Source organism: Vicugna pacos, chromosome 34, assembly GCF_048564905.1.
Source record: "Vicugna pacos chromosome 34, VicPac4, whole genome shotgun sequence".
Lineage (NCBI taxonomy): Eukaryota > Metazoa > Chordata > Mammalia > Artiodactyla > Camelidae > Vicugna > Vicugna pacos.
In genome coordinates, this window is record NC_133020.1 from 5,063,080 (window position 1) to 5,086,793 (window position 23,714).

The following is a 23,714-nucleotide window of genomic DNA, read 5'->3' on the forward strand; positions in this document are numbered from 1 at the left end:
TTGTTTGGCTTGTACCATGACTTAGAAATTGGAAAATTTCACATAAAAATCCAGACTTCTGGTTCCCCCTGAAAAATCCAATCTATCACACATGAGCACACATTCCTGCCTGGAAACAGAAGGCATCCTTGCCAGAGAAGCAGTTGGCCCCTTGCAATCCTGCATCCGGCCAGAGTCCCCTTTCCTCAGGCCCAGCGCCCTTCACTGGTCTTACTACCTACCTGTTCCCCATAAGCATTTGAGATTACACTCCTTGGTTAAGTACAGGGTGATGAGGGCCCAGTGTAAGACAGTAGCAGATGAGATTAAAAGAAGGGCTCAGATACTCAGCTGAAAAGATTGAAATCTATAATTACCTCTGGGTTTCAGAAAAGAAGTTCAAGGCTGATCCTGTCTAGTTATTTCACCAGACACGGGATCCACGTCTCTAAAATGAATATAATTTTTGCGGAGGGATGGAAATGTTAGTTATCTTGATTGTGGTAGTGATTTCATTGGTGTAGACATCTATCAAAATTCATCAAATTGTAAATCTGAAATGTGTAGTTTACTGTACAGGAACCATACTACAATAAAGGTGTTTAAAAATAAAAATTAAAAAAAAAACAAAAAGGAAAATAAAACAAAACAAAGAAAATAAAATGAAATAGATAGAACCCACGTCAACCCTCAGAGCTGATGTGATGCCCCCGGGATGGCAGCGCACAGTGGCCTAGACACGCACGAGCTGTGTGACTTCAAGCAAGTTACTTAAACTTTCTGTGCTTCAGTTTTCTGTTGACTAAAATAAAGATAATAAAGATAATGATGGCCAACTTGTGTACATGCTTATTATGTTAACGCAAGACTTATACGAATTATAAAAGTTAATATTTGTAAAGGACTTCGTGCCTAGCACAGAAAAATGGCATGTAAGTGTTTGGTAAATCAATACATAAATGAAAAAATATTTTTAAAACATCTCGTGGCTCACATTCAATGCACGAAAATGATTAGTTTTCTTCCCTTTCTTACCTAATTGTCCTGCCCATTCTTTTTGCCTTGACTGCCTAGTAAGTTAGTTTGGAAATCTCTTCCCCACTGGATAGCCCCTATGTCTTCTAGTCTTAAAACCTATTTGATTTGAAAATTTAGATTGCTTTTATAGAGAGAGAAGAGAAATGTATCAGAACGTACTTATGAGGGTTTTTCAAAATGTTTTGAATTTTTATTTTTTGAGTTTTTTAAAATTGTTTTTTGTTTTGAGGAGAGGCAGTTAGGTTTGTTTATTTATTTTGGTGGAGGTACTGGGGATTGAACCCAGGACCTTGTGCATGCTAGGCATGTGCTCCACCACTGAGCTATATCCTCCCTCAACTTACTAGTTTTCTAAACAGAAAGACTTGAAGTTAAAAGAAAAAGAAAACTTTCAGTAGAAGTCTTACTAGAAGTCAGCGGTGATTTGGGGGGTATGACCCAGACAGGAGAAAGTGTTTCAGAGAAGAACTAACCTCTCCTCTCCCAAGATGGAGTAATTCTCACGAGGCAACAGACATCCAATCTATTTATAATCCATTTACTGTGTTTCATGCCAAGAGTTTTTGTTTTTGTTTTTAATTAGTTAACGTGGTGTGTGCCCTGTTCTCTAGTCCAGGGGAGCAAATTCATAGACAGACAGCTGTCCTCGCTGTCTGTGTGTCAGGAGCCTGGTGGTGATGGCACAGTTGTGCTGAAGCCAACGTTACTGTTTCTATTTTCAAAACTGTTTTAAAAAGAGACATTTTTCTCTGCTGATCAAATTACAGTTCAAAGGTTGAGCTCCCAAAAGCTTATCTGGCTACAGTAATTCTGTTCATAGCAGACCACTTAAGTGTGTTGGTCCAAATAATTACCAAAAACCCTCTGCAAGTTATTTTTTAAATTTGCAATGAGAAGGGAAAGTGTTTATGAAGCAAATGTAAACAATTAAACTAAGAGTTAAATTTGTAGTAATTTTATCTAAAAACTGGCCTGTTTACAGATCTTAGTGTTTAAGTACAGAAGTAACCCATTTTTCTCAAAAATATTCGGAAAGAAGCCACCCACTCTTAAATATACTTACATGATTATTTTTTTCTATTGCTCTGTCTCTGTCCAGTAATGGATTAGATTTTGCCTGCAAAAGTTGCTCAGCTGAATCTACCAAGTCACAGTTAAATTAAAAAAAAACAAAAGCAAAAAACCAACTACCTCAGCTGAAATGCCGAACAACTTCAGATACTTGTAATTTAGCACCAGAACCGGGGGTGGGGAGAAACTTTTAGACAGTAGCAGGATCCCTAAAAGAGTTTCAAATCAATTTCTATTAATTAGTACACATGTAAGCACACATAGGAACATACTCGCCTTTATTAGACTAAAAGAGAAAAAAAATCACAATTTACAAGGCAGGAAGTGGGGGGCCACAGAGAGGTGGGGGAATGAGGGAGGACCAGAGGGAGGACTTCAAAGCTATTGGCAATGGAGAACTCTTCAGAGCTAAAACAAAACTAACAAGGGGGAAAAAAAAAAAACCAAGAACTAATAGATTATGAACATAGAGATATACCTTTATTTTATTAATAATTTATTTATATAGAATTCATATATGGAGAAGTTATAGAATTTACAGACATGAATTTAGTAGCCTAAAGAAGTTCTTGGAGAGCGAGAGAGTGTGAGAGGGAGAGATGACAGCGAGCTGGAGAATTCTGGGCTACGAGATTTAAGCTGTGGCTCTGAATTGAGAAATGGAGGAGCAGGATGAACAAAGAAGGTATCAGGATACTTATGCGCCCAAAGTAACTAGCCCACCCTTCGCCCTGTCAGTCATGTTTCCATCAACTTTCTTTTTTTTTTTTTAATTGTATTTATTGGGGGCGGGGGTAATTAGGCTTATTTATTTATTTAATGGAGGTACTGGGGATTGAACCCAGGACCTCGCGCATGCGAAGCATGCGCTGTACAACTGAGCTATACCCTCCCCCATCCCCGTCTACTTTCAATGCCCAACAACATGAGTTTTCTATACCTTTCACTTCTATTATAAAGAATATGGATCAGTGAAAATAAGACAAACGATTTTTTAAATAAAGGGTTCAATGTAAAGTTTAAAATTTATGCTTTAAAAAGGTTAATTTTAAAGATACACATTTAGAAATGGAAAAATAATCCTGCTCACAAAAGTAGCAAGGAAGAAGAGACAGGGCTCAACATTCATAAAATGCCTAAGGATAATCTCGATCCAAAAAAACCAAAGTGTTGGCCTTTTTATGAAGAAATCTAATCACAGACTGTGGAAGGAACGGAAGAATTATTCAAGTAATGTGTTGGAACAATTGGTTATCCATTTGGGAAAAAAAGCAAGTCACATGTTCATTTCACTCCAAAGGGCAAAATAAATTTCAAATGGTTCAAAAGGGGGAACATAAAAACTATATTTTAAAAAAAAAAAGGAAAAGAAAGAAAAAGAAAGGGAAGAGAAAGGAAAGGAAGGCAAGGAACAGGGGAAAAATTAAACTTCAAAAAATTACAAGAAAATGAGATGAATAACTTAAAGGAAAATAAGATGAATGACTTAAAAATAAGATGAATAACTTAAAGGAAAAGGGTCTTAAAAGGCAATCATTATACTGAAAACAGCACTAGGTATCATTACACAAAAATTTGGAATATACACATACGGATGTCAAACAAGATGAAAAGACAGTACTTTAAAGGAAAACCTCAAAATAACAGTGTATTTTAAAAGTATATTTTAAATCTTTGTGTTAAAAATACCTTATACCTATGTTAAAAATAACAAATCATATTTCTTAAAATGTATATAAAGTTCATAACACAGCTTTTGAACATTAAAGTTGTAAAGAGACAATAAAACCCGAATAATAAATGGATAATACTGATTGCCAAATACATGAGTAGCTAACAAATTTATGAAAACTGTCCAATTTTACCAGTAAGTCAAAGACAGAATAACTTAAAAATAATGCAATATACTCCCTACAGGAAAGTAGCCACAATTCTGTGGAAAACCTTCTTGGTGGCTTCCAGTTGACCATCGGACACTATTATATACATCATCTGTGCTCATGCGTTATGTTTTTTCTAGCTTTATTGAGATATAACTGATATTATAAGATTGTGAAACCTTAAGATGTACAACAGAATGATGTGATATATGTATATATTGTGAAGTGATTATCATAATATAGTTAACATTCATAACCCCATATAGTTATAATTTTCGTGTGTCTACTGAGAACTTTTACAATCTATTCTCTTAGCAACTTGAAAGTATATAATACTTTCAAATACTTTCAACTTTCAAATAACAGTATAATACTGTTAACTATAGTCACCAGATTACATCCCGAGAATTTACTCATCTTAAAACTGGAAGTTTGCACACTCGACCACCTTCACCTATTTCCCCTCCTCATTCTAGCCTCACCTCCGCCTCTGGCACAATAAAACCACCAATCTGCTCTTTGCTTCTATGCGTTCCTTTGCCCATTTTGTAACTGGGTTGTTATTTTGCTATTGAGTTGTATGAGTTTCTTGTATATTTAGGATATTAACCCCTAGTTCTGGGCTTTTCTTTGTTGAGAGATTTTTGATTACTGATTAAATCTCCTTGTTCATTATTGGTCTGTTCAGATTCTCCGTTTCTTTGGGATTCAGCCTTAGTGGGCTATATGTTTCTAGGAATTTATCTATTACTCCTAGGCTGTCCAATTTGTTGGCATGTAATTGTTCATAGTGGTCTCTTATGATCCTTTGTATTACTGTGGCATCAGGATAACATCTCCCCTTTCACTAATACTATTTATTTGAGTCCTCTTTTTTATTTTCTTGGTTAGTCTAGCTAAAGATTTCTCAATTTTGTTTTTTCAAAGAATCAACTTAGTTTTGTTAATCTTTTGTATGGCTTACCTGTTCTCTATTTCATTCACTTCTGTTCTGATCTTTATTATTTCCTTCCTTCTACTAAGTTTAGTATTAGCTTGTTCTTTTTCTAGTCCCTGTAGGTGTATAAAGTTAGGCTGTTGACTTGAAAGCTTTCTTCTTCCTTAAGGTATGCTTTGCTTTTCTCACTGTAAACTTCCTGCTTAGAAGCTTTTGCTGCATCCCGTAAGTTTTGGTATGTTGCGTTTTCATTTTCAGTTGTTTCACATTTTAAAAATGTCTCTTTTGATTTCTTCTTTGACCCACTGGTTGTTCAGGACTGTGTTATTCAGTTTCATGTTTCTGTAAATTTTCTAGCCTTCCTCCTGTTACTGATTTCTAGTTTCATACCAGTGTGGGCAGACAAGATACTCGATATAATTCTTTTTTTTTTAATTTGTTGAGACTTGTCTTGTGGCCTAACACACGATCTCTCTTAGAAAATGTTCCTGTACACCCGAGACGAATGTGCATTCTGCTGCTACTGGAATGGAATGTTCTGTTTTTGTCTGTTAGATCTAGTTGGTCTTATTCAAATCTGTTGGTTCCTTATTGATCCTCTTTCGGAATGATCTATCCTTTATTGAAATGGGTATTAAAGTCCTCAACTATTATTGTATGACTGTTCATTTCCCCTTCTCATTGTTAGTATTTGCTCTATTTGGTGCTCTGATGTTGGGTGAATAATTATTTACAATTATTCCATCTTCTTGATGGATTGACCCCTTTATCATTATACAATGACCTTCTTGTCACTTTTGACCATTTTTAGCTTAAAGTCTATTTTGTCTGATGTAAGTATAGCTCCCCCTGCTTTCTTTTGGTTACTAGTTGCTTGAAATGACTTTTTCCTTCCCTTCACCCTCAGTCTATGTATATTCTTAAAGCTAATGTCTCCTGTAGGCAGCACATTATTGGATCTTGTTTTTTTTTAATCCATTCAGCCACTCTATGTCTTTTGATCTGAGAGTTTAATCCATTAACTGCCATTTTGTTGTTTTCTGACTATTCTGTAGACCCTTTGTTCTTTTCTTCCTCTCCTGCTGTCTTGTTTTATGAATGATGACTTTTTGTGGCAGTATGCTTTGATTCCTGTATCATAATCTTTTGTGCACCTACTATAGAAGGTTTTTCCTGTGTGACTACCATGAGGTTTATATAAAACATCCTACCTTAAGCTGAGAACAACTTAACTTCAATAGCATGTGGAAACTTTATACTTTTACTCCTCCTCCCCTTTATAAGTTATTGCTATTACAGTTTATATCTTTTTAATATTATATGTCCAATAACAAATTATTATAATTCTGGCTATTTTTAATACATTTGTTTTTTAACTTTTAAACTAGAGTTATGAATTATATATCATCATTTCAATTTTAAAGACTCTGACTTATCTACCATTACCAGTAAGTTTTACACATTCATGTGTTTTTATGATGTTATTAAAAGCATCCTTTTATTTCTGCTTGAAAAATATCCTTCAGGATTTCTTCTAAGTTAGGTGTAGGGGTAATAAAACCCCTCAGCTTTTGTCTGTTTGGGGAAATCTTTTTCTCTCCTTCATTTATGAAAAACAGCTTTATTGGGTATAGCATTCTTGGTTGAAAGCTTTTTCTTTCAATATTTTGAATATTATCATCCCACTCATAATCTTATGCAGCCTTCCTTGTACATAAGAAGTCAATTTTCTCTTGCTGCTTTCAAAACTCTCTCTTTTTCTTAGAATTTTGATAATGTAATTGTAATGTGTTTCAGTAGAGTCCTTTTTGGGTTCAACCTATTTGGGATCCATTGGGCTCCTTGAATCTGGATGTCCATTTCTTTCCCCACATTTGGAGAGTTTTCAGCAGTTCCTTTCTCTTTCTCTTCTCCATCTAGGATTTCAAATATTTGCATCTCTTAATTGTGGCCCATAAGTCTGTAGGTTTACTTTGCTCTTTTTCCTTCTTCTTTTTGCAACTCTGACTAAATAATTTCAGTGACCTATCTTATAGTTCATTCATTCTTTTTATGCTTGGTCAAGTTTGTTTTTGAAATCTCAACTGAATTTTTCAGTTCAGTCATTGTATTTTTTAGATCTAAGATTTCTGTCTAGGTTGTTTGTTGATAGTTTCTATTTCTTTGCTGAACTTGCTGTTTTGTTCATGCAATGTTTTCCTAATTTCATCTAGTTGTCTGTCCGAGTGTTCTTATAGTTCACTGAACTTCTTTAAGAGGATTATTATAAATTCTTTGTCAGACAGTTCCTAGATCTCCATTGCTTTAGGGTCAGTTGTCAGAGATTTAATAACTCCCTTTGGTACTGCCATGTTTACCTGATCCTTTGTGTTCCTTGATTTCTCGTGTTGGTGTCTGCACATTAAGGGAAATGGTCTCCCCCTCCAGTCTTTGTAGGTTCGCTTTGCTGAGGGAAGACATTCACCAGTCAGTTCAGTTTGGGATACTGGACAGGTGAGCTGGTGGTGTCTGTGGCCAGGCAGAGCTTGCTACTGGGGTTTCTAACTGGGTGAGGCCACTGCCCATGTTCTGAAGTAAGTGGGGGTGCTGTTATTGGGTGAGCCTGCTGGCTGAGCTCCAAATTCACGCAGGGCTGCTAGGAGAGCCCCCTAACTGGGTGGGGCCACTAGCTGGGTTCTGTAATCACCTCTGGTAGGACGAGGTAGGGGGCTGTGTTCCCTGGCAAGGTGGTGCTGCTGGTCGGACTCCATAAACGGGCAGGGCTATGGCCTAGGCGCTGCAATTGCTCCTGGCTGGGTGGGGTCTCAGGTAATGCTTCCTGACCAGATGGTGCTCCTGGCTAGACTCCATATTGAGGTGGGGCCCCTGGCTGGGCTTCACAATTAAGGCGGCTGCTGGCTGGGCCCTACTGTTGGGTGAGGTCACTGGCCAGATTCACTGTTTGGGAGGGGCTGCATCCTGAAGCTGGGTGGGTCACGGACGGTACTCTACAGATGGCCAGGGTTGCTGTCCGGGCTCCTTCAACAGGTGGGGCTGCAGGTTATGCTCTGAGATTGGTGGGTCACTGGCTGGGCTCCCCACCTGGGCAAGGCTGCAGGCTGTATTCAGCAACTGGGCAGGATCACAGACAGGGCTCTGCTGCAGAGCAGCAGGATGGCTCCATAGCTGGGCAGGATCGCAGACTGGGCTCCATGGCTGTCCAGAGTCACTGTTCAGGCCACTTAACAAGGCTGCCAGCTTGGCTCCCTGCCCAAGCAGGGCTGCAGATGGGCTCTGTGGCCACAGGGTCTCTGGCCAGGCTTCCTGGTTAGACAGGACTGGAGGATACACTCAGCAGTTAGGCAGGACTGGGAATGTGCTTCCCTGCCTGGGTCGGACCATAGAATGGGCTCTATGGCCTGTCTGCTCATTGGCTGGAGACCCAAATCAGGCAGAGCTGCTAGCTGAGGTCCCTGGCCAGACAAGGCCACCAGCCTGGTTCTGCAGCTGGACAGAGCCAGCAGCCGGCATCTCTGCTCAGGCATCACTGTAGGCAGGAGTGTGGTCTGCCCAGATCTGAGCGCTGGTTGCTGGGAACCCCGCCCTACTTCTCTGTCTCTAGTGTCTCCCAGTGGCTGAGTCCTGCAGATTTTCCCAGTGAACCCTGTGAGGTAAGACCCTGGAAGGCTTCCTGGGAAGTGTCCCATCACACTGGGGAAGCTGGAAGTCCACCTTGGGCTCTTTTTCCCACTGGAAAAATCACAGACTCAGGGGGGCTCTCTTGCTGTGGTGCAGGGCTGGTCCAGGGGAGCGCAACGCGTTGGAGGGTAGCTGCTCCTTTTATCCTTCCAACGTGTCCTTCTCGGTCTCCACAGTCCAGCCTCAACCCTGGGTTCTGGGATTTTTACAGTGGGTGTCAATTGCCAGTTAGCCTTCTTGTGAGGGCAACTGAAGTCAGGAGTGGCCTATGTCACCATCTTGATGGTAACATTCCCTGTGCTTATGTTAACTGGTAGGGATGTAATCCTTTCCTGGTAGGAAATATGGCAATTTGTATCAAGAACCTTAAAGTTTTTTTTTAATCTTTTGACATAAATAATTCTACCTTCAGGAATCTATGCTAAGAAAATAATCAAAATTGTAGCAAAGATTTATAGAGGTTTTTTTTTAATCAAAGTTTATTTAAAATAGCAGATACGTAAATTTAAAATAGCAAATAAAATAGCAAACCTTTAAAAGTGAAATGACTGGTGGAATGATGACAGCATGAAATATTACAGAAATAACACTGAAGAAAAATTTCCCCCCAAAGTTAATAGCATGAGAAATAACGTTAAATAAATAGGATACAAAGTTCTATCTTCAGGTAAAATATGAACTCCACCATATGGGGGTGGAGGGGTAAATTATGGTAAAATATGGTGTGAAATTACGGATGATTTAAATTTTGTCCTTTATCACTTTTTGAATTTTCCCATTTTTCCATAATGGGAAAACAATCATTTTTATAACAAGAAAAAAAGTATTTAAGAGTGTGTGAGGGTGTGGGTAGGAATAGTAAAAGGAAACCAAATTTCACTCCTCAGCCCACAGAGGTGGTTTCTAAGTACCCCTGTACTTGACTTCCCCCCCCAGGAACCAAATTCTTAGCTGTCGTTTACTGGAAGATTATGAAGAACAGCAAAAAGAGTCTGAAGTCACAGAATAAAACTAAAGGCAAACCACAAGACTAATGGGAATTCTGGAAAGTTCTTCAGTCCTACTTTACACTTCTTTTTAGGGAAACTTTTTTTAGTGGCTTATATTTGTGCATATTTACAAGGGCTCAAATTGTCACTCTCCCCTCAAATAGCTTTTCTACTGATGACTCAAAAAGCCCATATCAAAATCAGAAAGCAAGGCAGCAGAAATCTTAGCTAAATTAACTTCAAGTCTTATTTAAGGGGAGGGCGTTACTCCCTGAAAATCCTAAGAGGGATGAAAGGAATGCTCTAGTTTAAGGAAGATCCCCACTCCCTTCTACTCCTTCTTGGCCTGGCTTAGAGGACATAATAATGCCTGATTCAAAACACCCGTACAACCCCAAATGCCTATTTTGTGCTAAAAGGTGAAGGTTTGGTGTGTCCCGGAACAAGTAATGAATGCGCGAGGCAGGAAGCCGATGAGGGGTAAGATGAGGTGTGACCTGCGGGTGAAACAAAGGAGAGAAGCGAGCTTTGGGAAGCAGCCTGAACACAGAAATCCCTCAGCAGCCCAGTTATAAAAAGCTTGGTCATCTCTGCACTGTGAGTTTAATATACTTCCCAAAATGACTTTAATTAAAAATATAAACTTGTATTTTAATTTTCCTATTCTTTCAGAATATTCAAAGCTTCTACATCACTGAATAGCTTCAGGAGAGGTTTATGTAGATTCCTCCATTGTATCAATTTCTTTTATATTTCTTAAGTTTAATTTTAAAATTGCCATGTTGCTTTTTGTGTGCTTTTCTTTTCTAAATGAAAAGAGATCAGACCAAGTTAACAGCACAAGAGCCATAAACAGGAGTCCTTTTCGAGGGCAAAGATTGCATTAGACTCAAATTAAAACATGGTATCACCACGCTTACAATCTTAAGACGTAAGTAGCTATGAGTTACTTTTAATTATTGTGAGTGACTTAAACTTTCCCAAGAGACTTTTTGACCATTACAAGTGACCACCGAAAACTGCTCCCAGCTAAAAGCAGACATACCGTGTGACTCACCAAACACACGGATTACCTGACTTCTGCACCTGGGAGAAAATCCAGGTGGTGTCCACCTCATTAAGACATCAGAGAACCAAAAACTTCACGGTAGAAAAAAAAATTGGGGGTGCTAGTGACCTTTATAATAAATTAATACCTGAAACAGCTTATTATCTAAGTATTAAACAGGGCCATTCCATTTTATTGACCTGTGATCTTTAGAACACAATTCTGGTTTGTTTGGAAGACAAATATAGGAGGGGAAAAAATGCCTAAAATGGAATAAAAAGTAAATAGTATAGTTTCTGTCATCAAGGATATCCTGTAATTCAAGTGAGTATACTGGCAAACCCTTCCCTAAGCCAGCTTACAAGTCCAATTCTGTTCAGCATTTTTGTAGACTCCACTGAAGGTCTACGGTCACAAATCTAGTTCACCAACAGGCAAGACGGTTAGAAATCACAGAACCTGAAAACAGAAACTATTACCTAGTCCGTCTCCCTCATTTTACAGACGTGAAGCCCACAGTCACTTGGATACCTGCTGGAAAAGCCTGGACTAGATAGAACAGGCCACTCAATCTTCAAGCGGAGCTCCCGACCCAGCTAGAGAGTCCCCGGGCGGCGCTGGCTCTGGGTCACTGGGTGAAGCGTGTCAGGACACCTGCAGGGAAGCGGCCCATCAGAGCGCCAACAGCCAGGACGGTGCCGGCTACAGTGGTACCTACCGGCTCTCACCCCGTGCCCGTGTCTGCCACTGAGTCACTGCTTCCTATCTTATGATTACGGGTCTGTGGATCAAATAACTGGTTTCTGCCTGCTTTTCAGATGACAGAAGAATGACATTTTTTACCCCAAACTTTCTAGAAACTAAAATACTGTGACAAAGCTTCTTGAAGGCCACAAGGACTGCGATTACAGAAGTTTGTCACCACTGAGTGGTACAGACTCAGCTTGGGAACCTACCGCTACCTATAATTACTTCCTTACAAAATTATGCTCCCAAGTGTGGTTCTCAAAAGCATACATACTGTCCTGTGTGCTCCTTGTCCAAGACACCTGAGCGTGAGGGTAAACCTACGTGTACAAATATTCAGGTCTCTGGAATTTGCCACAGGAGATCTGTAACAGATGAAATAAGGTTTCTACATATAAAAATGCACTTTTCCTCCAAACTGGAAATATCTTTTTTTTTCTGTTTATGAAAGTAAAATATCTTTTATGTAAAAATGTGAAAATATCCAGAAGTACATAAATTGCAAAGCTTTCAGGGACCTCACAATCCTACTTCCCATAATATCTAGTTTTAACTCTTAGGTGATAGCCTGGAGCTAAGACTGCCTGGATTAAATTCTGGCTCAGCCACTTATGCACTGTAAGACCTCTCAGGGTGTCAGTGTTCTTATCTACAAAACAGAGGTAATGACAGCACACGAGAATTATTAACCAGTGTTGACTAAGTACTTTGCAAAGTGTAGGTATTGTTTCAAGCACTGACGACATATTAACCAATTTTAATAAAGTAGTTGATTGTTCTATGTTAAAGCATTTAGCAGTGTGCCTGAGATTTAGTCGAATGCTCTCTGGAAAGCAACTAATCAGTGTCCTTACTGTTACCAGGGTCATCACTTGTCACCATGGTAGCCACTGCGATGGGCCAGACAGTACGGTGTGCATCACCTCCACCTTCACACCAACCATGTGAGGCAAGTACTAGTTTCGCATTTTACAAATGAGAAACAGATTCAGAGAGGATAAGTTACTTGCCAGAGGCCTCTCTACTACAAAAGAGCAGAGCCGGGATTTCAACCCCGTCTGACTCCAGAGCTATTGTCCTATTGTTCCAACACCATGCCTACCCTGTATGACCAGACGCAGTGAAACAAAGCTGAAGCCAAAAATAAATCTGTAACTTCCGAGAGGCAACTCAGAAGAATGACTGGTCTTTTCTTACATGATCACCTTATTTATTCTCGATAAATCTGAAATTGCTGTATTAATTCCTAGTTTTAAAGAAGCTTAAAAGGACTGACTTGCCCATTCTTCTACCAGCAACAAGGCTGTGTTAACCTTCCTCCACTCAATCTGCCCTCTTGCCCGAACAGCTCTATAAGCTGTTTAAAGGGTTTATAATCTTGTTGGGAAACTTTGCTGTCCTCATTTACTTGTCTAAATAGGGGGGATGTATCTGAATGCTCTGCTGTATGAGCGAGAGGATTTACCAACATTGAGAGGCAGCTAGAAATCTTGGCAAAGATACCATCATTAGAGTTGAAGTCCAGGTTCAAGCTACATCTAGATGGGTCCTCGGGAGCCCCGAAATAACCTCAGGAGGCCAGAAAGGCCCCCTACTGGTGAAAAGGAGTCCTTCTTGTCTGCTGGCAGCCCTACAATTAGAGTTCTCACAGCTAACCTAAATCCCTCCCTCTGAAATTCAAACCCATTTCCTTTTCTCATATTCCCCACGAAAAGGAAGAACTTCTCTGCAGTAAGGAACTTGCTCAAATTCTCACAGCAAATAAGAAAAAGGTAGCTGGAATCCGTGCTGATTTTCTTTGATTCTCTTCATTGCATAATCAAAAGTCTTAAATTTTCAGCCCTTTTTGCTAAAGGAAGAATTGCTTGTCTCTCTCAAGAAAACTGTGAAACTGGCTTGAAAAGAAAGTTGCCTTATTTATAAATCTTCACAACTAGCACCAATCTGAGAACTTTAAAAAAACAAAAGCCCTTCATGGTGCTTTTAAAGGTCTTTATTAACAAAAGTCAAACCTTCCGTAACTTGTATCAAACACTGTGTGTCAGGGGTAGTGCTAAACATTTAGCATGCATGACGTTCTTTCATCTTCACGACAGTTCCATGAAGTAGACGCTTCCCACACTTACAAATGAGGAAACTGAGGCTGGCTTAAGCTGCCACCCCAGACATACACTAGTAAGCAGAAGCGGGTCTGCCTCAGACCAGAGCCTAAGCTCACGGCCCCGTCCGCTACATCATCGCTCACCTGACCTTTATCTGTAAGTGGGTAAGCCTCCACTGGTACAGCTCTTTGCTCCTGAGAGCACCAGGTTCTTCTTGATACATTTTACTTTCCTCATGTCTGTCTATTGTGCAAATATAACAACCCCAAGGTGTCACCAAATGAAAGAGAGTCATACTTAAGAATGTGACAAACATCTTATAAAACTAAGGGGAAAAAAAACGTGTACCAAGACTTAGGAGCCTGATTTGAGCAACTATAGAAATTTTGTACTAGGTAACCACCTGGTAAAGGTCCACTTTGAAATCCTACTCTGTTCTACCGATCTACTTACTCATTTATTCTCATACCTAACCCAAACTATTTTCACAACTGTAAAAATACATTTTAACATTCAGTTGGGCCTCTCCCCTTTTTCCTTTGTTTCCCCCACAAATTTTCAGACACTCTTTCATCCGGAGTTCATTTTCTGCTTGTAAAGTTCAATTAAAAATATTGTTGGGATTTTGTTTGGGTATCAATTTTTTGAAGAGGAAAAAGGCATGGGTTAAAGAAATCCAGCCTCAACCTCAGGATTAAAATTACCCATTTGATTTCAGTTCCTTTGCCAAGGTATTTCTGCCACCTGGGAAACAAACATCCAAATTGAAGGCTAAGGTTTCTTTAAAGTCCCTTCTAAAAAGTTGCATCCAAACTTAGCGTCTGTCATTGATCACAGAAAACAAAATAAGATATTCTATAAACCCATCAGGCGGTGTCTGCAGGACAGTTAGGGCTTCAGGATGACCAAATTAGAGAAATAGGAGTAAGCAGCTAAGCTAACAGTCCCACAGGTTCTAGGTAAGGCTAATCAAATAACTGGCATCATAGCACCTGGAGGACACCAGACACTTCGCTCGCAGGAAGAGACCCAAATAGTAGGAGAGATGACGTGAGCGCTTAAAATCCTATAATCTTTTGAAAAAAGCAAGACTAACCCAAAAAACCAATTAGTGCAAGTGACCTATAAGCCTGGGCGGGCCTTTCTGATACAAGCAGGGAGAGATCAGAGTGAGTGCTCAAGAAAAATTAACACATGGGGGAGGCTTGGCTCTAGCTTAACAGAACGCGGTAACCACATTCAATGCCAGCTATTTAGAAGCCCATGTGAAGAGAAACAGTGATGCTCTCAACTTGGTTTATACATCACGACGGAGCCAAACTTCCGGCACCCTGATAAAAGGGCGGACATCCTATAGGCAAGCATCTCTCACTGCTCTTACAGCAGCTACTCCAGATGACATGCGGATGACTGTGGTTGACACTAGATTAACCCAATGGGAAATCCCCCAATACTGGGTGGCTGCAGGGCTATTCAATCCCAGAACCTGATCCTCCTCCCCCATACTCAACCTCAAGAGTCCCCATGCCATAGGACTGGCATCCACAAAACTCCACCCAGTTTCCTGACATCATGGAAATTTACTAGTTCACTCAGAAGACCTAGTATGTGGGCTCATCTATTTGTGGAAAGAGGTAGTCTTTCCAAAAGTACTGAGTCAGAAATTTTTACCAGCACTAGATCTGTTTAAAGGGAAAAAAAAGATTTTTTTTTTAGTTGAATAAACAGGATGAGCACTGTATCTCCTTCCAAGGAGCAAAAAAAAAAAAAAAAGCTAAACATAGCTGGGAAAACTAGTTGGGAGGAATTGGGGTGGAAATTTTCAAAAATTTAAATCATATGCAAACTCTACAGTTATTAATTCTAAAAGCATTATTAGATAATGCAAAGAAAGACATCTCAGTGACTTCTTTACCAACCTGACATGTCCGTAAGCATCACTCAGGGAGGGTATTTTCTCTGAAAATGAGCAGAAACCTTACCTCTAAGCTTTAAAGCAATTTCACTAAAATCAGGAAGTTAAAACAATTTAACCATCTGAGGTTCCTTCCCAGTCCTATTACACTGTTTGTACTTTTTAAAGGTAATTATTAGTCCTCTAAATTAGGCAGAGAACCTGGCAGGATGTGAAGAGCTTTCACAGACAAGCCTCAGAACTCAATTTCTAATGAGACATACTGTAAATCATAAAACATCACTTCATATCCTATAGCTTTTATTAAGTGAAATTGGGGTAATTTGGTGGGTGACACATTTTTAGAAGTGAAATAAACACTCTATATAGTTCCCTACATACTTCAAGAGTTCTGAAGGTCAACTGGAAAAGGTAAAATTGCTTTCTAAAAGGCAAAACACTACTCAATGTACAGTTATACATGTACTGGAACAATGGAACTTCTAAATCAAAGATAACAGTCATTTCTGGGGAGGAAGAGAAGGGAGGACTAAAAAGGCATCTCAAACTCTATCTATATGATGTGGCATGTATATACAATGGAATACTACTTGGCCATAAAAAAGAATGAAGTCATGCCATTTGCGGCAACATAGATGGACCTAGGGATTATCATACTAAGTGAAGAAAGCCAGAAAAAGAAAGACAAATATCATATATCACTAATATGTGGAATCTTAAAAAATGACACAAATGAACTTATTTACAAAACAGAGACTCACAGACACAGAAAACAAACTTATGGTAATGGGGGTGATTTGGTGGTGGGAAGGGATAAATTGGGATTTGCCAATACTAACTACTATATATAAAACAGATAAACAACAAGGTCCTACTGTACAGCACAGGGAACTATATTCAATATCTTGTAATAACCTATAATGAAAAAGAGTATGAAAAGGAACATACATATACGTATAACTGAATCACTATGCTGTACACCAGAAACTAACACAACATGGTAAATCAACTGTATTTCAATTAAAAAAAAATACTACCTATAATGTTTTCCTACTTTAATAAAATCTGAGGCAAACATAGCAAAAAGTTACGATCTGTGCAGCAGACACATAAATGTTTCTTACATTTTTCTCTGTAACTTTATGTTTATAATAATTCATAATAAAAATGTCAACTATAAGTTTCTAATGTAATGTTGAGAAAATAAAAATGACAAAGATTCCAAGAACTTTTAAAGGATTCTTATAGATCAATTTTTTAAAAACTATTTAACTCTACATATAAACAGAGTATCTTGCTTTCTACTATTTTCCTTATTAATGTCATCACCATCTCTTTTCTTCCTCACATCGCCATCTAACAGTTTAAATGAAAAAGCACAACTATCTCCAGGGCATGTGGGCAAAGGCAGCTCAGGGAGATGGGCTCAGTGGACCTGTGGTCCTGGGAACAGTGTGGGGGTGGGGGGGTGCTGAGACAGAAGAGCACCACCCAGGGGGGAGGCCACCAGATTTCTGGAGCCAAGTCTTCAGTAAGGCTTCATTATTTTGTTTGAAGCATCATGACTTCCCAGAATACCAGAGAGAGCTGTATTTAAAAGATTAAAAACATATCCCATACATACTAAAATATTCCCAGATGAAGTAATACAACATTAAGAATTTGCTGCAAAATCATATGGAGGGAGTGGGTGTGCATATGGATGAAATAAGACTGGTCATGATGTGTGTAACCATTTAAGCTGGTGACAGTACATGGGAACATACTATACTCTATTTACTTCTGTGTATATTTAAATTTTTCCATAATAAGGCTTTCAAAAAAAGTCCCCAAACTAAAATAAACTGTTTAACTGCCATTATTGGAAATCTGATCATTCTACTCCCAAGCCACAACTTTATAAAATGTTAATATCACCCCAAATGTTACTGACAATTATAACAATATATAGTTAATAATAATTAACTGAACAATAATTATGTGCCAGGTAATAGGCTTAACACTGTATATATATATTATTTCCTTCGATTTTGGTCCTCACACTAACCCTAAGAAGTTGTACATAAAGTTACCACCATTTTTCAGTAGAAAAAAATGGGGCTTGGAGATGTATCTTATCTGATACTACATAAGCAAAACAACCCTGTCTGACTCAGTAGCCCAGAACTCCTCATCACTCTGCAGGACCGTCTCTCCCAGACCATGTCAGGTAGGTAGGCAGCTACTATCCCTATTTAAGGATTAAAAAAAAAAAAACCCTGAAGATCAGACTGTTGACAAGACTTACCTAAGGTCACACATTTAGAAAGAAAGCCAGCATCAGGCTCCTGGTTCAGAGCCTCAACCTCTCTACCTCTGATAGTGGATCTCTTCCAAGAAACAAGTCATAACCACCCCACAGGAATCAGCCAAGTATAAAATCCCCACCCTGTTTAAAAAAAAGAAAATCAAACACAAATGGCTTTGTCAACATAGCATAAAGGTCATGAGGTTCTTTAAAAAAAAAAAAAAGCCAGTAAGATTTCTTTTTGACACATCAAGGCCACACAAATCATAAAAGGAGCTAATTTAAAAAATAATGCTTTTCAGATTTCTAATTGTGCATTTATTTTTGCTTTCCCAATATTTATCTATGTGCTTCTTTTGCAGACCATATTCAATTGTCAGAGTTTTCAGTACTTATCAGAGATTTGGGAAAAGGTTAAAGAGCAATTTTCTGTCCCAACCCATACAGAATACAAGGTATACAATTAACTCTCATAGAATCTACTGCCAAATAGCAAGCAGGTGCAATATTTCTCTGATGCACTTGTGCTGGGGTTGGGGTGGGGGATGAAAGAGGTCAGAAAGAAACATTACAAATAAACCACACACACACACACACACACACACACACACACCCCACACTTGCGTGGCTCATTTCTTCTAAGTGACTTACATCTCATAAGGCATTTGGCTGTTGACAAGATGATCCTGTCCTTGAATACAAGGAAGTTGCGCCCAGTCTTACAAAGCACAGATCACCCCAAACAGAAGTCTGGACTTCCCTCCAGGACAAATATGGAATTCAATCTGGGTGATGCCTTGAATGTGGCTAATTAATTTGCAGTCCTTCATTGTGACCATACAAGGGAGGGAAAAGAGCTACTTTCCTAGTCCTTCCTTGAGGGGGAAGCAACAGAGAAAAAAGCATCATATTTAAATCTCATAGCAAAGTTTTAAAACTTTTCCATTAAGATACACACCCTAGCTGAGTCATCAGTACAAAACCCTACAGTGGCTTAACCTCAGTACTAACTACCTTTCCTATACGTGGTCGTTCCAACTCTGCTAATTTACTCAAAACAGAATGGGTAAGAAGCTGTCATTTGTTCCATTCTTTTCACTTAGTCATTTAACCTTATAATTTTTAGAGTAAATGCATTGGCCTTAATTCACTTAAGTGCTTAATCTACAGCTGAATGAATAAAGAAACCACAGCTGAGTGAAAATTAAATCTGAAAACAGCCAATAGCCAAAGCAGTAATAGTAACATAAAGAAAATCCCTTCACGAACCAATGAGAATGTTTTAAATCCAAAACAAAGATTATGCAGGGGGAGGGGGTGTGAATTCTCTTAACCTAAAGTCAATGAGTGTATGAAAATGAATATATGTATGTACATGCATGACTGGGACATTGTGCTGTACACCAGAAACTGACACATTGTAACTGACTGTACTTCAGTAAAAAAAATAAAATGAAATAAAGTCAATGAGTGGACACTTTTTAAATAAGTTTACCTGTTTCCCAAATAGTTGTATAAGATTTCCCTACTAAATCTTTTAGGAGGGCTGCGTCCAAGCTCTAAAATCAGTTGGAGACCTCCGTGGTACTTTTAAAACCATTTTCCACTGATTACTCTCCAAACATTTGAATATGGCATACGGGGGACTGAATTAAAGGCTACAGATTTCCTGAAATCATTCACAGGCCACTGTCCACTCCCAAAGATCCAAAGCTGTTCACAGTGGAAGCCTGACACATCAAGCAACTCCAATTCCAGGCTCTGCTCCTTCTTGATCCCATCTACCACGCTTTCATCATCACATTAAAAAACAATACAAAGTTTTAGGTAAATTCTTCTTTTAAAACTAAAAACAAAGTAATACTTTTTCAGATATCAAGCTGATAACCATCTTAGGAATCCACTTCTAAGACTGCAGTTAGACTCCCTGAGTCTGAATCCCTAGTTCCACTCCTGCTAGCTATGTGATCTTAGAGAAGCTAGTTCACCTGTCAGAGCCTTGGTTTTCTCTCTGACCAAAGAGATTCTTGCCAGTTACACGTGTAATGCATTCAGAACAGTACCTGACACATGGTAAGCGGTCAATTTGAAGAAACTATTATTATCATTATCATTGGTACTTATCATCACTGTTGCTAATTTGATAATCTGTTAACATGTCCCTTTTGCCATCCTTCCAATATATGGAAGATCCTATCCAGAGGTAATGAGATATCTGAACTACTAGTAAGCTAAAGAAAATAATATATTAACATTTTGGTCAGCAAGTTGCACATTCCAAAGAACTGAAGTCTGTGATCTAACATTACAAGGACTCAACAACTCAACTATAATAACGGTTTAGGATCCATTTGACTCTCTTACGGGCAACTGTTAGAGATTTCAGGCAGTCATAAGTTATGAGCATTAAACTTTTGAAATCATGACACCAAAAACGTTTTGCCTTCAAAATAATCACAACACATTTGGAGAGACATATGCATCTATAGCTAGGCTACAACACAGAAAACAAAACTACAGTAATTTGAACAGAAAATTAAATAAATTAATTTTTCCTGGGGTTAAAAAAAGAAAAAGCAGCAGCAGCAACAAAAAATGATACTGAAGATAGAAAAATTATAGGTTATGAAATGTAACATCTGCACTATGAATTTTCCATGGTTATGAATATGTGAATCAAGATTTTATATAAAACTTAATCTATACATATTAAAATACTAAGGTAGAGAAAACACACTAGCATCATAGAATGAAAAATAAGCAAACTAGCTTAAAATATTTGCAACACAAGAAAACAAAGAACTAAATACAATGGTAATACAGTATTGACGGCTATTCTTATATAGTTCTTACTATGTATCAGGGGCCGTGGCAAACAATACACATTGTTAATACATGAAGAATGCCTATGAATAAGAAAAACACAAGCAATAAACATTTCAAATGACCAAAAATCCCACATAATACACAAATGGTCCATACACGTAATGAAAGGTGCTCAACCACAGCTCAAATCGGGGAAATGAAAACTAAAGTACTGACAAGGGATCAGTTCACACGCTAGACGGGCAGACACTTGAAAGGCTGTCCGAATCTAGTTTGACTGAGGAAGTAGAACAACAAGAACTCGTCCACTGCTGGTGAAGGTCTGTACTGGTATAACTGCTCTGGAGAACAGCTGGCTATTACTCAGCAAAAATGAGCATCCAATGAGCAAGCAATCCCACTCCCAGGTATATACAGTAAAGACACTCCTGCACGTGGGGAACAGGGAGCAGTGCCTAACAGCAGTCACTGGATATTGTTTCTACAGACAAAAACAAAAATATGAAACAAATGACCATCAATAGAAGTGCAATAACGAAAAAATACTCTGGTATATTTATCTAACTAGAAACTACACAACACTGAAAATGAACCAGATACCACTACAGGGATGAATCTCAGAAACGCAAAGTTGAAAAAAAAAAGAAGCAAGTCATAGAAGAATACGCACTGTATGTTTCCATTTATAAAGAGTTCAAAAACAAGCAATCCTAAAAAATAATATTAACTCATGTGTTCCTCGGTGATGAAACTATAAGTAAAGACAAGGAAGGAGGTGCCTCGGCAGTTACCATCAGGAGGAGGAAGGGCATCGAGGGAGCTTCTGGGATGTTGGTCAAGCTCTGTTTCTTAAACTCCCTGGAAGATACGATGTTGTCTGTTTCATTATTTTTCCTTACTCTGTACAGATACATTTTATATTCTAAGATGGGACACAAAATTCAAAACTTTAAAAAACAATTTAAAATGTATTCTTTCCAATGCCTTGCTGGCAAGTCTACATAATGACTCTATCACTGAAACAATGTATACATTGGAAACTAGTAATTATCTTAGGATAAAGAATATAAGAAAATCTTAAATGCTGCAACAGAAACAAAGTCCTGTAACTCTAAAATTGAACCATACTAATTCACAAGCAGAGAAACAACACAGTAATGACCCAAAGTATCATTTGTCCATGTATGTTCTACAAAACATTTTTGTCTTAGACGTCTGAGGGAAAACCGGTGGTTGGAGTGACATAAATTTGAGGACAAATGAGTTAAACAAGTAAGACTCCTAAAGGAGAAGCAGAATATCCCAAACTCCTTGACTCTGGAATCTTTCAACACGGTAAATTACATAGTGATTCTCTGAAGACTTGTGCTTCCTATAACACAAATTGGGAAACAGTTTATAACACAGAGGCTATGCTAGAAAGAATATTGCCCAAAGACAGGTTGAGAGCAGGAGAGACACCAGTACAAGGTACTCAGATACCTAATCTTCAGTAGCTGATCTGTCCAAGCCAAACCCTGGGCCACTGGGATTAAAACCCATAACCAAATACAACCCTTTAGTAACTAAGTGAACAGTCATTTGATGTGCTTGTGGAGACGGCTTTATGTGATTTCCTTGGGGCAAAACACAATACAGGCATAAAGTGCAACAGGAAAGATGTAGATGGAATATAAAGAAATATTTCTACAGCCCTGAGGGTCACAGTAGACTAACAAACAGAGGGTTTTATATGAATTAGGTAGAGTTCAATAGAAGCCTCCAGCACAAAAATCTGCTTCTAATCAGACCTCGCAGTTAAAAGGTTTTTCCACTAGGCTTCCTCTAATAAAATCAGAAATTCTCTAGTTGTCACTGAAGTTTTCCCTAGGTACCACAAACCTGTGAAGTGGATCTGAAACTTCTTCATCATGTGCGTTTATGATCATAGGAAAATAAAATGGTAAGGTTCTTCAAAAGAAAATATAAACACTGCACATTTAGTTTTTTAATTTTATGATTAGACCACTAATGCACGCACTTCTCTTGAAAACTAACTTTTGGGTGGCAGTGAAATGCTATCTTTTTAAGGAAAATGTTGTCAGACATACTGCCTTTGTATCTCAAATATGTTAAAATATAATTGGAAAAGAATCACACATCTGGTCTTTTTAGGACAGCACAGGGATCCAGACTGGAAAACATGGTCCTGCAACAGGTTTCTGTCAAGTGAAGGTAACAGACTGGCTTCTGCAGAGGGCTCTTGACAAAGAGGCATCATTACCTGGTGATTTACTCCAACCCAGGCCCAATCTGTCACCTTACAGATTCAGAAATTTGATTTTATGGGCATCAACAAGGTTATCTCCATCTTTTAGAAGCAAACAAAAATTAATTAAGCTTCAACAGAAGTTAGAATATAAACCTATTAACACAGAATGACAAATACAACCGTGACTGAAGGAAAAAGGCCTGCTCATGGCCATACATGGCCAATAATCTCATTACAGCCAGATTCATACTGACAGTCAAATCATGATCAGACAGTTCCTGAGTATGCATGGAATCAGAATTAAGGAAGTAAGAGGAATTGAGTGTTACATGGCCTTCTTTCATCCTGTCAATAATTGTTCTTTTTAATTAAGCAACTATTATGTGCAGGCATTCCTCTAGGTCCTAGGGTACAGAGGTCTCTGCTTTCAGACAGCTACATATTTAAGTAACAGCTGAAGAGTTTGTATTTCACAGTTTAACTATAATATTATTAATAAGAGCAAAAAATTTTGGAAGCAATCTGAATGTTCAATGATAAAGTTGTGATTAAATAATGATAAATCCAAATGATGAAGAAAATGCATTTTTTTTTAAGAATAGAACTTTTAAGCAGTAATTCATGACATGGAAAAATTATCATGATACAATGCTAAATGAAAAAAGCAAGCTACAAAAGTGTATATAGTGTATGATCATACACACACACATACATGTATCACACATATAACACATATCTGCATATATTTCTTATCCCTTTATATGCATAAGAAAGAGACTAGAAAGTCACCAAAGTACTGTTAATAATGATCTTTTTTTCCTCGATACCTTTTCAAATTTTCTGATTTCCTGAAATAGCATCACCTTTTGTCTTCAGTGCCTTTTGTCACTGAAGAAAAAATTACTTTTAAATTAATTTCAATCATCACAAATACTGGCATCACTTCGGATTTATCTGTAAGAAGCT

The 23,714-nt window shown here is 38.3% G+C and overlaps 1 protein-coding gene across 4 annotated transcripts in view; it reads right to left on the minus strand.

The window, feature by feature from the left end:
- The window catches only part of STK38L (serine/threonine kinase 38 like), a 66,327-nt gene that overhangs the window by 26,342 nt on the left and 16,271 nt on the right, over window positions 1–23,714 (minus strand). The window contains exon 1 of one of the 4 annotated variants that reach the window (XM_072954795.1): window positions 18,323–18,472. The exons of 1 other annotated variant lie outside the window; for it this stretch is intronic. In XM_072954795.1, coding sequence (XP_072810896.1) covers window positions 18,323–18,329 — 7 coding nt within the window. In that variant the 5' untranslated portion in view covers window positions 18,330–18,472. Of the gene's footprint in view, window positions 1–11,151; window positions 11,351–17,671; window positions 17,804–18,322; window positions 18,473–23,714 lie in introns of those variants that run through there. 2 more of the 4 variants (XM_072954797.1, XM_072954796.1) reach the window with 2 other exon arrangements.